Source organism: Tachysurus vachellii, chromosome 19, assembly GCF_030014155.1.
Source record: "Tachysurus vachellii isolate PV-2020 chromosome 19, HZAU_Pvac_v1, whole genome shotgun sequence".
NCBI lineage: Eukaryota > Metazoa > Chordata > Actinopteri > Siluriformes > Bagridae > Tachysurus > Tachysurus vachellii.
Genome location: NC_083478.1, coordinates 13,839,488 through 13,854,770, shown reverse-complemented (window position 1 = coordinate 13,854,770; position 15,283 = coordinate 13,839,488). Strand labels below are relative to the sequence as shown.

Below are 15,283 nucleotides of genomic sequence, written 5' to 3'. Positions count from 1 at the left end.
TAGCAGTATGACAGGGAGTTTGTGAGTTGCTCATTTAATTGATGCTCAGAGAAGTCTGCAACCTGGCCCAACCCATATTTGCAGACCACTAAGATACATTATGATGTTGAATTTTGCAGACCACTTACCTGAACTTAGCATACCTGCAGATTCCTCCAAAATTATTCAAATGGCAAGGACAAATTATTTGGTAGGTAGGTGAAAATGTACACTGGGAATGGTGGCATAACTAATACAACAAATACAACTGCAATACAACATTGTCCACCATCTTGTTTGTTTTCAGCTGAATGGGTCCCATGAGTGCATTATACAAGCAAATTATTTTCATTGTTTTTATTATCAGCATGTTTATCAGTAGTCCACTACAATATGTAAAATATTTTTTTGAATCTATCTGGATTAATGTTGATATAACCTGAGACTATAAATCAGTTTTCGTCCATCATTTCCTGATATTTACATCTAGATTTGTTCAGCAATTTGGAAACTACCGGTTCTTGAAGCCACCCATTTTTCAAGTGATCAAAATTTTGGAACATGTGTAAACAACTAACAGTAATGAATGTCCCTGGGTTTTGCTGGATGAAAAAAGGTTAAACAAACAAAGATCAGAGAGCTGTCTATGGAAAAAAGCAAATCAGAAAAAACTGATAAATCAATCAGTCAGAGCCAACACACAAGCACTGGGCCTGGCTTATGCAAGAATTTGAAAGCAAACCTGATCTATCGCGAGATGTAAACAAATCATAAATAGGAAGAATCCGAAGGAACTGGAATTCTCAAATAAATACAGAGGTGTGCCACAAAAGTTCTGGAGGCAAGACTGATGGAAAGGCAGAAAGTGTGGAGAAAGTAAAGTTCCTCGCATGATCGAAAACATAAGTTTGATGGTCATTAATGGTGGCAGGATACAATTTATAGGGAAATGTATCAAATCTTAAATAGAGTAATTTCGAACACACAGACAAATCATACTGCCAACTCAACAGAGGACTTTAGATTGGCTGAGTCGATCACCAGCCTTAACCCAACTGAGCATGCATTTTATTTCCTGAAAGAGACTGAGGGGAGAAACCCTTTAAAACAAACAATGAAGCTGAAGTAAATGCCTGTGTAAAAAGAATTAAAAAAAAGAAACCAATAATTTAGCGATTTCACTGTGTCAAAGGCTTGAAGCATTTATTGTGAACAAGGTATATGCAACTAAATATCAAGTGTTATTTAGTTTTATTTACTTTAAGGCAATCTGTTTTTGTTTTTTTTGTTCAGGTAAAAATGGGTGTTCTGCCACCAAAGTGTCATGTTCTAAATTAGCACATCTAGATGTAAAAAAATCATAAACTGAATGCTGAAAATCTTTTGATCTTAAACCAAATGAGCAAAAATTGGCCTTACTTTTACAATACTTTCAGAGGGGACTGTTTACATACAAATGAAAAATGAAGCTTCAGATTACCTCCAGAAACTCTAAACCTGTCAAGCCACAAGCCAATATATGTGTTTAATATATGTCACACTAGTCAATACATACTTTCATTTTATTGTGGACACAATGTTTTATTTGGGGTCACTTCTCAGCTCTTCATCTCCAGGAGAGATAACCTGGCCAGGTATTCATTTTGGAAAAAGTGTCATAAATTCAAAAGCCAGATTACTTATTATCATGTATCCTAGCATGTCTCATTCTCATATTTTGGTCACCTTAGACAATACAGTCACTCACTTTCAGTAACCACTTTGTGGTAAATCTGGAAGATTACTATGCGTCTTAGCCAGTCCACCTATTGGCATGTTTTTCAGGTGGAAAGAACCCAGAAAATCCAGACAAAGTGCATAGGAATGTTGATTTAGAACCCTAGAGATTTGAGGTGGCAACAAACCCATCCTACTGTGCCTCTCAACACAGGCAATTGTTGTATAAAATGCCTCTTGGTACCTGCAACATGTCTTTGACCTCTGCATCAAACTTCTTGCCAAGCCTCCACTGCTTGAGCAGCCAACGTAACTTGAGGCTGACAAGCAGTAGGATCTGTTTAAGCTGCTGGGACTCCTGCACCAAGACGTTCTTTTCCTGGCTCCAGAATTTCTGCTGCAGCCGTGTTTGCAGGCTCATGCTTTGCAGCTGAAAATCCCTTTGCACCAACACCTTCTTGTGCTCCTCCTGCAGCTGAAAATGAGCAGACAGAGAAGGTGAGAGGAAGAGAAGAATGCCAGAGTTAATGCCAGTAAAGTGTTAGGGTTTGGTAGCCAAAGGTAGATTCATCTGCACATAATTTATTTTATAAAGTGCAACATATACACAAACAAACAAAACTGTGAAGAAAAATGCATACATAAACTATGAATACAAGGCAAAAAAAAAAAAGCTGTGGCACGCACACACAACAAGCACAGCATTGACAAAAGCTTGAGGAAGAAGTACTCAGAAACCAGAACTTAAATAGGAGTGCTAATGATGAGTAACACGAAAAAGGTGTGAGTGATCGGTGAAACAACCATGACATGAAGAACGTGCTAGAGAATCAAACCATTTCTGAACATGAAGATGATCTCTGCAGAGTGCTTTATGTATGTGAACATGTTTTGGTGCTACATCAGATCAGTCAGATTCCATAATTTACCAAACTGTGCTAGCATGCACTCTTTGCTATGCTAATACTTTCCAATTTGAAACATTATTGTTTTTTTTCTAACAATTGAGCTTTTTTCTAGAACTTAATATAAGTACTGACCTATTACTTCTGATAATAACATTGTTTTTAAGTATGTCTAGTGATGCTCAAGTGCTTTATATGGCAGCCTGAGCATTAGAATTACCTGAGAGAGTTTCTGGGAGTAGGACTGTGTGTAATCATGGTGAGCTAGATTCTCCAGTCCTAGATCCTCCTGAGTTTTCTTAGCCTTCTCCTTTGCCTCACACAGCTGAGCCTGAAGCTCACAAACCTGCTCCAGAAGGTACAAAGGGAAACAAAGCACCTTTAGTGCACATACCGATGACCATGTAGAAATTTGTACTACTGTGGACTAAATAGAGACTTTAGCTACATATTTGTTGTATACTGTTGTACTAGTTATATGTTAAGCCAAACCTAACTTCTGTGCATTCATCATGTTCAACTGGACGTTACATTAACCAACCATAACATTAAAATCAGTGAGAGATAAAATGAATGGCATTGATTAGCTCATTGTAACGGCACCTGTCAAGAGATAGGAAGCTGGCATGTTGGAAGCGGGAAAAATGGGCAAGCACAAGGATCTAAGCAACTCTGACAAGGGCCAAATTATGAATAGCAGTTCAAAACCTTGGGTCTTGTTGGGTGTCCCTGGTATGCAGTGGCTAGCATCTACAAAAAGTGTTCCAAGAAAGGGCAATCCGTAAACTAGTAAAGGGACAAATATTAGCTTGGTTGTTTTAATATTATGTCTATTTGTGAGCTTTTTTCTGAACATTTTGTCAGAATAAGGACATTATCAAACATACTCAAAGGAAAAAGAAAGTATACTGTCCTCCAGTTCTGTGTTGTTCAATAGTAAGACCTAAATAACAATTGTGTTGGCCTCACTAGCTTCTACAAACAAACAAACATATATCTTCAGGTGACAACAACAAAAACCCCTGCAAAGTTATTATGTTGATTTTTTTTTCTCAAAAAGGAAACCAACATTCAGGCAGTATTAAGAGACCTAGCTTCCCTAAAATCTTTTGCATTTATACTACTTAAGTTTAAGGCTTAAGGGCACTTGCTTAAGGGCCCAGCAATTTCAGCTTGAGGGTTCTGATAATTGAACGCACAACCTTCTGATCGGTAGTCCAACATATAATGACCACCATTTAATTAATAATTCTTTCATTACTGTCCTCAAGTGCGCTCATATTTTATTATTAAACAGTATTAAAAGGGCTATAAGAATGAAGACATCCTACACTGGCAATGCCCAAAATTTAGAAAATCAGCTGCACATATCTCAAACTATTTTTGGGTCAGCCACCTACATTTTCTGTGCTCCTCACTTAAATATGTCCGAGCAGAAGTATGCATGGTGCCTGTAATGCATATTTAGTCATACAGACAGGTTTTGAACAGCTTCACATACTCGGATTTATTCCAGCTACCTAAATTACAAATTGCTAAATGTGTTGACGAGAATAAGGACAGTGGATGGACTCAACACAGTGCTTGATGTTTATTATCGACTGATTCAGTTTTTGCAAGAATATGTTCTATTAATACTTGCATGTACTAAATAATACTGTGAGATACAACATCACTGTGACTGAAAGTGGTCCAGCAGTGAATGCTTACGTTTTACCGAGCTTGTTCTTTGTTAATAAAGCTTTCAGCTAAATGGGTAATAAACAGCAGTTCAGCAGTCCCAGTGAGCTCCCAATAATCTTGTTATGAGCCTCCCAAAGACACAGTACCAATGCTTTAAATCAGCAGCCTATATAACTATATTCTCTCTCTCTCCCTCCCTCTCTCCCTCCCCCCTTCCTCCCTCTCTCCCCCTCTTCTGGCTTTCAAGGCCCTGAGGTTGTTTATTCTACACTGTACAGCTGGAACCAGCATTAGCTAACTCACCTTTAATATCACACCAACTGTATACACTTTATGTTAGGCAATCTGGGTTAGTTGGCTGTAAATATCTGAGACCTAGATCAGACATTATGATATACGATGATGCATTAATGCATTATGTAAGGAATAAAACACGATGAATTTTAGGAAAACAATCACAGATGCAGTTGTAAAATATTTTGCCAGATAATCTTTTTTAACTGATCCTTTTTTTCTCTCTCAAAATTAATAAGGGAAAAATGCATTTTGTTACTGATAAATGTAAAAGAGCAAACATTTACCTCAATCTTTACTTCACGTGCTGATATTTAATTACACCAGGTTCTGCTGGCACATGAACCAATATCACAAGTACAAAAGTTCTACACCTTTACTCATACCCTTACTATTATCTTACTATAACATTTTACTGTAAAAACACCAAATGTATAAAATAACAAATCCCATATTTCATTTCTCCATGGCTGTGTTTAGGGCAGATTTTCCTTTAAAATGTTGGTCGATGCAAGATGGTAGCAATATTTGAGTTTTATTTATTTAACACGATATTCAAGGAAAACCACAAACCTGTGTGTGTATGTGTGTATTGGTTCTAATAAATAAAAAGAAAAAGAAGCTCAAATGATAATTCCTTTTCACCATAACAACCTAGACATTCCAAAAAGTCTCTCATGAGTATGTTTTCAGTATATCCACATATCTGATCCCTCTGATTGATTATCATCAAAAGCTTGTTGTTTCTGAGCACCTACCAGTGCACAGTTGGTGTCCGGCAAGTCTGTCACTTGGTCTTTGTTTCTGTCTGTACTGATGTTGCTCTCATCAGCTTTGCACAGGTGTGCAGCTTGACATTTGACATCTGCTTGGTCCCTAATTTTGGGCTGTTGCATGCATGCATGGGCAAGTTAATGAAGGAAACAAAAGCAACAAAAATCAAACAATACAACAAAACATGATGGAATACCAGAAAGACAGGTAATGAAGTACACAGAAGACATGGTGGAAGGTGGACAGTCAAATACAGAACATGAGACAGGACAAGGCAAAGAGGAATTTGAACAGGGAAGCAGGTGAGAATTCATTTTACATAAAATGATACAATTAAATGAAAATTAAGTCCATAAAAACATGTAATTCAAAAAAAAAAACTCACAAGAGAAAAAAAAGTATGCAAAGAAACAACAGCTTGATCAATGTGGCAGAAGACAGAATGACAAAAAGAACCAAAATGCCCATGAGTAGAGTCACTGTTGACTGTGGTAGGAAGGAGAGTGGGAAAATCATAACAAAAGAGAGTAAAAGAGAAAGAGAAGGAGTGAAAGAGGTAAAGACAGAAACCACAGGTCATGGTGCCCGTGCAGAGAAAGAAAGAATGGAAGAAGGAAAGACAGAGTGGTCTGGATTGGGATTTAAAAAGTTGGACCTCAAATGGAGTCTGCACCTAACACACAGCATAAAGTTTTGACCTATTCTGCACAAAAATATTACAGCTTTACACCTTTGCTATTAACTTTACTTATGTACTTGATATTTTTTGATAAAATATACAGTTGTGTTCAAAATGATTCAACCCCCACTGAAATTGATTGTTTTGGTCGGTTTGACATTGATTATGATCATTCAGTCATCCTGCTTACAATTAAATCAAAGAGGCACATGTAGGTCAGACAAATATAACATAACATTTATAATGAAATAACCACAAATGTCTTTTCTGAGCTCACATCATTATCAGTTTTATTCAACCCCCAAGTGACATTCAATCTTAGTACTTAGTACAACATCCTTTTACAGTTATAACAGCTTTTAAACGTGAAGCATAGCTTGACACAAGTGTCTTGCAGCGATCTACGGGTATTTTCGCCCATTCATCATGGGCAAAAGCCTCCAGTTCAGTCACATTCTTAGGCTTGCGCACTGCAACTGCTTTCTTTAAGTCCCACCAGAGGTTCTCAATCGGATTTAAGTCTGGTGACTGCGATGGCCACTTCAAAATGTTCCAGCCTTTAATCTGCAACCATGCTCTAGTGGACTTGGAGGTATGCTTGGGATCATTGTCCTGTTGAAAGGTCCAACGTCTTCCAAGCCTCAGGTTTGTGACGGACTGCATCACATTGTCATCCAATATCTTCTGGTACTGAAGAGAATTCATGGTACCTTGCACACGCTGAAGCTTCCCAGTACCTGCAGAAGCAAAACAGCCCCAAAGCATGATTGACCCCCCGCCATGCTTCACAGTAGGCAAGGTGTTCTTTTCTTGTTCTTCCTCCTCCAAACATAGCGTTGATCCATGGGCCCAAACAGTTCTAATTTTGTTTCATCAGTCCACAGAACACTATCCCAAAACTTCTGTGGTTTGTCCACATGACTTTTGGCATACTGCAGTCGACTCTTCTTATTCTTTGGGGACAGCAAGGGGGTGCGCCTGGGAGTTCTGGCATGGAGGCCTTCATTACGCAGGGTGCGCCGTATTGTCTGAGCAGAAACTTCAGTACCCACATCTGACAAATCTTTTCTCAGTTCCTCAGCAGTCACACGGGGACTTTTCTCCACTCTACGCTTCAGGTAGCGCACAGCAGTCGAAGTCAGCATCTTCTTTCTGCCACGACCAGGTAGCGTTTCAACAGTGCCCTTTGCCTTGAATTTGCGAATGATGCTTCCTATGGTGTCTCTTGGTATGTTTAACATCTTTGCAATCTTCTTATAGCCATTGCCCTTCCTGTGAAGAGTAATCACCTGTTCTCTTGTCTTCCTGGACCATTCTCTTGACCTCACCATGTTTGTAACCACACCAGTAAATGTCTAGAAGGAGCTGAGTATCACAGTCATTTTAAAGCTGCCTAATTGGTGCTTATTAGGCTTTATTGCTGCTCCCTGATATCCACAGGTGTTTTCAATACCTGATTGAAAACACTTCATTGAACCTCTGTTCTTCAGAGTGGTAGTCTTTAAGGGGTTGAATAATTATGTCAATGAAGAATTCACAAAAGAAACATTTACTACTGTATTACAAAACTAATTGATGTCATTTTAGTTGCATATGGTTCTTTAAGAAGTCCTTGTAGGATTTCATTCTGAATACAATTACAAATGTACACTAAATTCCCTAAAACCATTTACAGCATTGGGGGTTGAATAATTTTGAACACAACTGTACATATAAAAATAATAGTTGCTAGCATGCAGCGGGTAGCAAATAGTCGTTTATTATGTTTGCTAAATAAATGAGGTTAAAAAAATGTGTTCATTATATTTTACATATTACACACATACAGCAGCTAATTTGTTCTGTGTTAACAAGGAATTATTCTGAATTACATATTATGTTTATGTAAATTACATAATATTTGTATTTTTAACTGGCTTTCAATTAACTAAGCAACTGTTCAGGATAGTGCAAGTGGACAGCAGGGAACAACAACTCATGAAAAAAAGATCTGATATATAATTGCACTAGTATAGCTAATTAGAGAAAAAGATATATGTAGGTCTAGTTTATCTCCAGTTTTGAAAAATGTGCATCTACTCAAATAGTGAGTAGGACTATATTAACCACCCAGGAAATGGCCACATCAATACTTTTGTCAGCATAAACCAAAGTAAACCAAACTATTCTATCTCTTTAATTAAGTCACTTCTGAAAAAAGGCCACATGTTATTGAAACATTAATGAATGTTCCATTGTCTATTCATGCTCTGGCTATTTCACTGAACAGTAGCTTGGTTACTCAGGCAACACAAAATCTTTACATGATACTTACCTCCAACATTGATCTAAGAAACAACTTAAAATATGAATTAATTAAAATATAATCTTATTATATAAATAAATGTTAAATAATAACATTCTATTTATAATTAGATAAATAATGTTGTGTTTGTCACATGATAAAAGGGACACATATACCAATCAGGCATAACATTATGTCCACCTTCCTAATATTAAATTGGTCCCCATTTGCTGCCAAAACAGCCCTGACCCGTCGAGGCAAGGACTCCACTAGGCTTTTGAAGGTGTGCTGTGGTATCTGGTACCAAGATGTTAGCAGCAGATCCTTATAATAATATAAGTCATAGAAGTTACGAGGTGGGGCCTCCATGGAGTTGTTTGTTCAGCAAATCCCACAGTTGCTCGACTGGTTTGAGATATGGGAAATCTAAAATCAACACCTCAAACTCGTTTTTGTCCTCCTCAAACCATTCCTGGACCATTCTTTCTTTGGGGCAGGGCACATTATCCTGCTGAAAGAGGCCACAGCCATCAAGGAATATCGTTTCCATGAAAGGTTTACATGGTCTGCAACAATGCTTAGGTAGGTGTCAAAGTAACATGGATGGCAGGACCCAAGGTTTCGCAGCAGAACCTTGCCCAAAGCATCACACTGCCTCTGCCGGCTTGCCTTTTTCCTATAGTGCATCCTGGTGCAATGTGTTCCACAGGTGAACGACACACACATTCACGTGATTTAAAAGAAAAACTCACTCAAAATGCTTGCCCATTTTTCTTGCTTCTAACACATTAAATTTGAGGACAAAATGTTCACTTGCTGCCTAATATATCCCACCCACTAACAGGAGCCATAATGAAGAGATAATCAGTATTATTCACTTCACCTGTCAGTGGAAATTATGTTATGCTTGATCGGTGTATATCCATACAAGTCAGTTTTCAGTGATACCATTAGGAATATAAGCAATACATTTATGAGTATACATAGTAAGAGACTATCATACTGAAACCTGTAGGCTGCATCTGTTTGAGTGGATTGTGTTCATTCCACTGTGTTACGATTTTTCAAATAAATCTTATAACTCTCTCTAATACATAAAACAGATATTTGACTCAAGATGAGCAGTGTGACACTAGCCACAATATACTCCATTAGAGGCCAAGATGTCTTAAAAAAGAGCATGCACATTAGTTGCACTGGTTGGCAGGCTTTATAAATAAAATAAACAGATTAATGTTAGTACCTTAGCAATAATATACAAGGCAAAGCAAAAAAAAATGCTCTCAATAATAAAGGAGGGATAAAAGAAAATGAAATGAAAATGAGCATATAAAGGCTTCAAGGCAGTGCTGAAATAAAAGGTTCTTACCTTCTGTTGAACGGTGATCTGATTGACCTGAGTATCTACAGGGCATGGCTCTGCTGACTGAGAGACTAGGGCAAATGTCGGCCGCCCCTTCACATGCTCATACTCAGGGGACTCCCCAAGAACCTCTATCCTCTGACTGAGAGTCAGCAGCTGGGCCTGCAGAGACTGAAGCCTACTGTGAACAGCCTCAACTAGAGACAGGTTAGAATTTTGCACTTGGTTCTTCTCCAGCAACCCAGCTTCTCCAGGTTCCCTAGCTGTTATTTTATGTAAGATTGTGTCTGATGAGAAGGCTAAAAGACAGTTGGAATCAGCAGACATGAGGAGCTGGATTGCTGAGGTAATTAATTGGGCCTGGTCACGAATGGCCAAGAGTTCTTTGATGTTGAGGCACTGATCAGAATGGTTGTTTCCTGTCACTTTCTCACTCTTTTCCTCCAGAGGCTGAATTTCTTCACCATCAATAGGGCTATCGTTACATTCTGGGCTGGGCACACACTCAGCTGAGTCCCCAGCCTCTGCATCAGTTTCCAGGGCAAGCCGAATGTCCACATGTCTGGAAGCCAGGTCGCAGCGCTGGAGGTTGGACAGCAAAATGCGATTCTCATACTGGAGCTTTTTTACTTTACTGCTCAGGTCACTGATTTGAAGTCTGGCTCCCAGGAGCTCTTCTTGTGATGCTTCATTTAAAGATCCTTCTTCAGAAGCTGCCACTCCAGTAGTGATGGATGGAGGAAGGATGGTGGAAGGTGACAAGGATTCATTATCAGAATCAGGAGGAAGTTCTGACTTGTACCGATTAAGTTCATTCATCAGGAGTTTGTTCTGCTCCTCCATCTCAATAAGTGACCTTCTCAGCAAATCTGCTTCTTCTTCTACAAACTGCAGGTGCCGCTGCATCTCCATAACATTCTCAACTGAAGGTGAAATTAGCAGCTGTCCAACTCCTGTCCCAACTGCAAGACCTCCAGAGGTCTCCTGAATCTTCATGTCATCCATTTCAGCACGAAGACCACGATTCTCCACCTCCAGCTCCACTATCCTTCGACTCAGCAAGTTAGCTTCCTCTTCAACCAACTTCAGGTGAACTCGAACCTCGGCTTCACGCGTGTGGGGCGAGTCAGCCACCTCATCCACAGTCAGTGAGGTGTCTATGTCGCCATAGACTGAACGGTATTTGGTCAGTTCTTCCTTCATCGCCTCATTGTCTTTCACCATCTTTGCGAGTTTCTTGCACATAAGTGCTGACTCCTCCTTGGCAAAATGGAGCTGGCACTTCAGGTCAGAATTGTCCTCTGGAGGCTGATAGCAGAGATAACATTTTTTTTTTTTAGTAATCTGATATATAATCACAAACAAATATATGACAACTGTCTAAGCAAAATCAAAACAAATGAAACGGATCTCTAAATTAAATTCTGTAATAATACATGTTAATATACTGTAGCATAAACACTTAAAATCTACACCCTCTTGGACCTTTTGGATCTCTTAAAGGTAGAAAATCTTATAAAAAAGAATTTTCCTATTTCCTATATAAGCATTTCAGGGGAACCATGCAAAACTCTAGCTATCTTTACCTACAGGGTACTTCTTGGACTATGCTGACAATAATCAATAATATACTGTATTAAAAATGTATGAAATAATTACAGAGGTTCTACCTGTGGTGATGTCTTCTTATCGGGTTTGTGGTTTGGCCTTGGACCTCGCTTTTTTAGAGAGTTCTAGGAGAGGAACATGACAGTAAAATTAATTACAAACTATAAGAACAAGTAATAACTGCATAAAACACTGCCCCTCCATATACACACACACCACTCTAAGCATTTATCATCACAGTCACAGCAATAGGAGCACAAAGGTACAGTTAGCTATAGAGCTGCTGTAAAGTAACAAAGTAATTATACGTGAATTATGGTTATAGAAGTAGCACAGTCTTGCACTGTAATGAACAGAGCATGGAGGGGGAAGTAATACCCACACCAGAGTTTGCTGCAGTATAGGATCTGGGGTTTCCATAGAAACTACCATCCCTTGTGTCACTGCAGAGTGAGAGGGAATGCACTATCATCATAATACAAGCCAGTGCAGACAAAACAAAACACAAATCACATTTCCTGGACACTTCAATGCCATCAGAGCACATTATACAAGTATGGCACTTCGTATATAATCAGGAGAGAGGAAAGCTTAGCTAGAGGAGCCTTTATGAATTCTTCTTACAGTAAAAGTACAGCATCAAATCATTTGCTAGCTTAATTTGACAGAATGCCTCAGTAAAGCAGGCAGCAAATGATTGATAAATAGCAGCAAATATTCGTTTTAAAATCAATATGCTTATTCTGAATGATAACAGAAGCCACGATTCAATTGTGGATCTCTTTCAGCACTGCGGTCTCTGTAGAGTCTTTATGGGGCTAATAAGATTACAGAGAGCTAACACCATTAGTTACACAGCTCCTGAAGGCCTCTTAAGGCTGATTTTTATAATTCAGCATCACTGCATGCAAGTCAGTGTTTATGCATATAACATGAGTGTGTCCTCTAGGAGGTGCTATCACAGAACCACACCAGATCTGAATTATTTACTCACAAGAATAGCTGAAAGACAATGATTGTGTTACAGTAGAAATAATAAATAGAAGATAATATGACATAGCTTTAATTTGAAAAGTGTGGGGGGGGGGGACTCGATTAATTAAAACCTAGTTAAACTCATGCAGAAATCCTGTGTCATACTTATATTGTCTGTATTCAGCAATATGAGCCAATTTGTATCAAACTACTTCAATTTAAGTGTTTAAATGCACAGTTCTATCAATCACTAATTATCAGATGATTTAGTTTTCAAGGATGTTATTTAAAAATAACTAAATATAGAAATACAATGTTCGACCTTATACATTTCAATATGTTTTTAATTTAGTAATTAAAATTTTTGGGGAGGAGTCTTATGTTTTTACTCAGGTTTCATAGCTTATAGTTTCTTACATTTAAGCTTCTTTGCTTCATTACTATGCACCATTACACCAAGACAAATTCATTGCACATTCATTTTAAACCCACTGTACTTGGCAATCAAAGGGCCTTTTTACACCTGGTTAATTAAATTTAATATTCAATATTAAGAATTTTAAAATTCAAATCCTCACACTCACATTACATGCATAAATACTGAGCGAGTATAAACACACAATGTCCTAACTTGCATGAAGAGACACGCACTCAGAAGTATAAAATCATTTCCAACTTTCCAACTGCTGTATGCGTCATCTCAGGACATGTACACACACAGATGCATGCGTGAGTCAGCACAGTAAATGGCAGTAAATAACTTGTCCAATATGCTACTGATCATACATAACTCTCTTGTTTATATGTGGTGAAATAACACATTTGAGTGCAAGTGCCCTATGCCTTCTTTAGCTACTCTCTGGATGGCTCAACTGTTTGTTTTGTCATCTGACTCCCACACTCTGGGTTCCATCACCATGAAATTTAATAAGGATCCGAAACCTGACACGTGACGTTCATTTGTTCAGCTCCAGACAGGTCTTGTGCTCGTCACTGCTTGACAGAGCTGATGAAATTTGTATCTTGCACAAAGGTTTAGGATTAATTAGGGCGAGGTTACATTTATAACCTTCTAGACAAGCACACTGGAATCAATATTATCCTACATTTATACTAGCAAGTGAATTAGCAATAGAAAAATCTTTTTTCTATGCAGATGCAAGAGACAGAGACAATTTTACAGAAGTGACAAGTGATACTAAGCAATATTTTAATCGATATTTTCTCAATTCTATGCAAATCAGGTATCACTTGAATCAGGTATGGTCGAATGGTTTTTTGGATCAATAAAGGCTCAAACTAAAAATCATTGGTGCCTCTGGTCAGTGTATGTAGCTAGTACAGTTAGCCTGTTTTTAGCTTTCACATGGCATGCTAAAAACTGTGCGTTTTTGGCTTCAGAATTTATTACTACTATAATTTCTCATCAGACCTAAAAAAAAAAGCTCTAGAGCTGGAAACCAATCTAGTTTCATGAGTTAATGAGTTTCATGAGTGTGCTGAATGCATAGCTACAGGCTAGGAACAGAAGTGCACAAAAAAAAACATTCAGTAGCAGACACAATAACAGAGGAAACATTTTCAAGTTTTTTGATTTTTCACACTCAATACTTGTAAAATGCAGATGGGTGCAACAGAGCATAATAGGTTCCCATGGTGACTGTTAAAGTGCCAGTTGAGGCTCATGGAACAAACTGAAGAGGGAATGGTGAAGGGAAACAGGAAATGGCAGCCCTGAAAATCCTCTTGACAGGAGGTAGCTCCTCTTCGTCCAAAGACATATAATCTCTCTCTCGCTCTCGCTCTCTCTCGCTCTTTCAATAATACACACGTGCGAATACAAATACACACAAACACACAAATGTAAACAATAAAGCCAGCAACTTTGTTATTTGCATCCTTTTTTGCATAAGCTATCTGAATATTAACTGAAATTAAATGTGGGCACAGTGGTGCATTTTGTCATTTCTCTTTAACTGTATAAAAGGAATTATAGAATTTAATGAACATAAGATTCACAATGAAGTGCCTTCTTCAAAAATCCCAACATTTATTTCAGTGGTTTTTATTTCCATTGTTCTCTTCATCTAAAATCCTTATTGGCCCACACTCCTGTCTGTAAACATGTGCTAGCAGTTTATTGGCCAGTACAGATCCCACCCTCATAACCCATAAGCTGCACAATGACACCTGAGATGACGCCCTAGGGAGGGATCATATGCTGAGAACAAAATACAACCAACCAACACAATCAAATGCACACACACACAGCTAATCTCTCTCCCCAGGACTGCTAAAAGTGATATACAAATCACACTTTATGAGAAATTGATTTATTTGTAGAATAAATGACACCAGTTAACATACACTAAGACTCTTGCCATACCATCCAGCAAAACTTGAGCCCGTGTCCAATTTTAATGAGACAGTTATTTTACAATACTACTGGATGTTACTGTTAATTAGAGCCAGGAAGGCTTTTCTAATTAAGATAAATGCCTGTAGGGCTCATGAGATTTGCAGAAATGTGTATAGTATGCACACTGCACACACACACACACCCTGCAGAAGAGGAACTGAACAGTAGTGCATATTAACCGAAGAAGAATGGAGGATAAATCTTGCTTTTTGTTTAAATCAGATACATCACTCAAAGTACAGAGCCTCAAGGTGCAGCTTAAAAGCCTCTGGCATTCACAGTATGTAATCATTCCCCACCATCAACAGCCCAAAGAACAACACAGAGGTCATCTAAATGTCACTGTGAGACACCCCACTCCCCCAGCTCACCCCTGTAATGCCATGTTGAATAAAGATGCAATTTATTGAATATCCAAAATCTACGACAACCCAACATAATAGCCTAGTAGTAAGCGTATTTCTGCCACACAAACACTGCAAAGCCAAACACACTTTCATCTCTACATCAGTGCACCAAACCCTCCTTTCATCTTTCTGTAACATTAAATGGACGGGTTCCACCGCATAGAACGTCTAAATGTCAACAACAGATGTATGCCTAA

At 38.3% G+C, this 15,283-nt stretch overlaps 1 protein-coding gene across 4 annotated transcripts in view; it reads right to left on the bottom strand.

Moving 5' to 3' along the window:
• The window catches only part of mtcl2 (microtubule crosslinking factor 2), a 46,209-nt gene that overhangs the window by 9,255 nt on the left and 21,671 nt on the right, over positions 1–15,283 (bottom strand). For 3 of the 4 annotated variants that reach the window (XM_060894983.1, XM_060894982.1, XM_060894984.1), the window contains exons 4-8: positions 11,348–11,410; positions 9,684–10,985; positions 5,336–5,464; positions 2,821–2,958; positions 1,940–2,170 (exon numbers count right to left, since the gene is read on the bottom strand). In XM_060894983.1, the coding sequence (XP_060750966.1) occupies positions 1,940–2,170; positions 2,821–2,958; positions 5,336–5,464; positions 9,684–10,985; positions 11,348–11,410 (1,863 nt within the window). The remainder of the gene's footprint in view (positions 1–1,939; positions 2,171–2,820; positions 2,959–5,335; positions 5,465–9,683; positions 10,986–11,347; positions 11,411–15,283) is intronic. The other variant, XM_060894985.1, reaches the window with a different exon arrangement.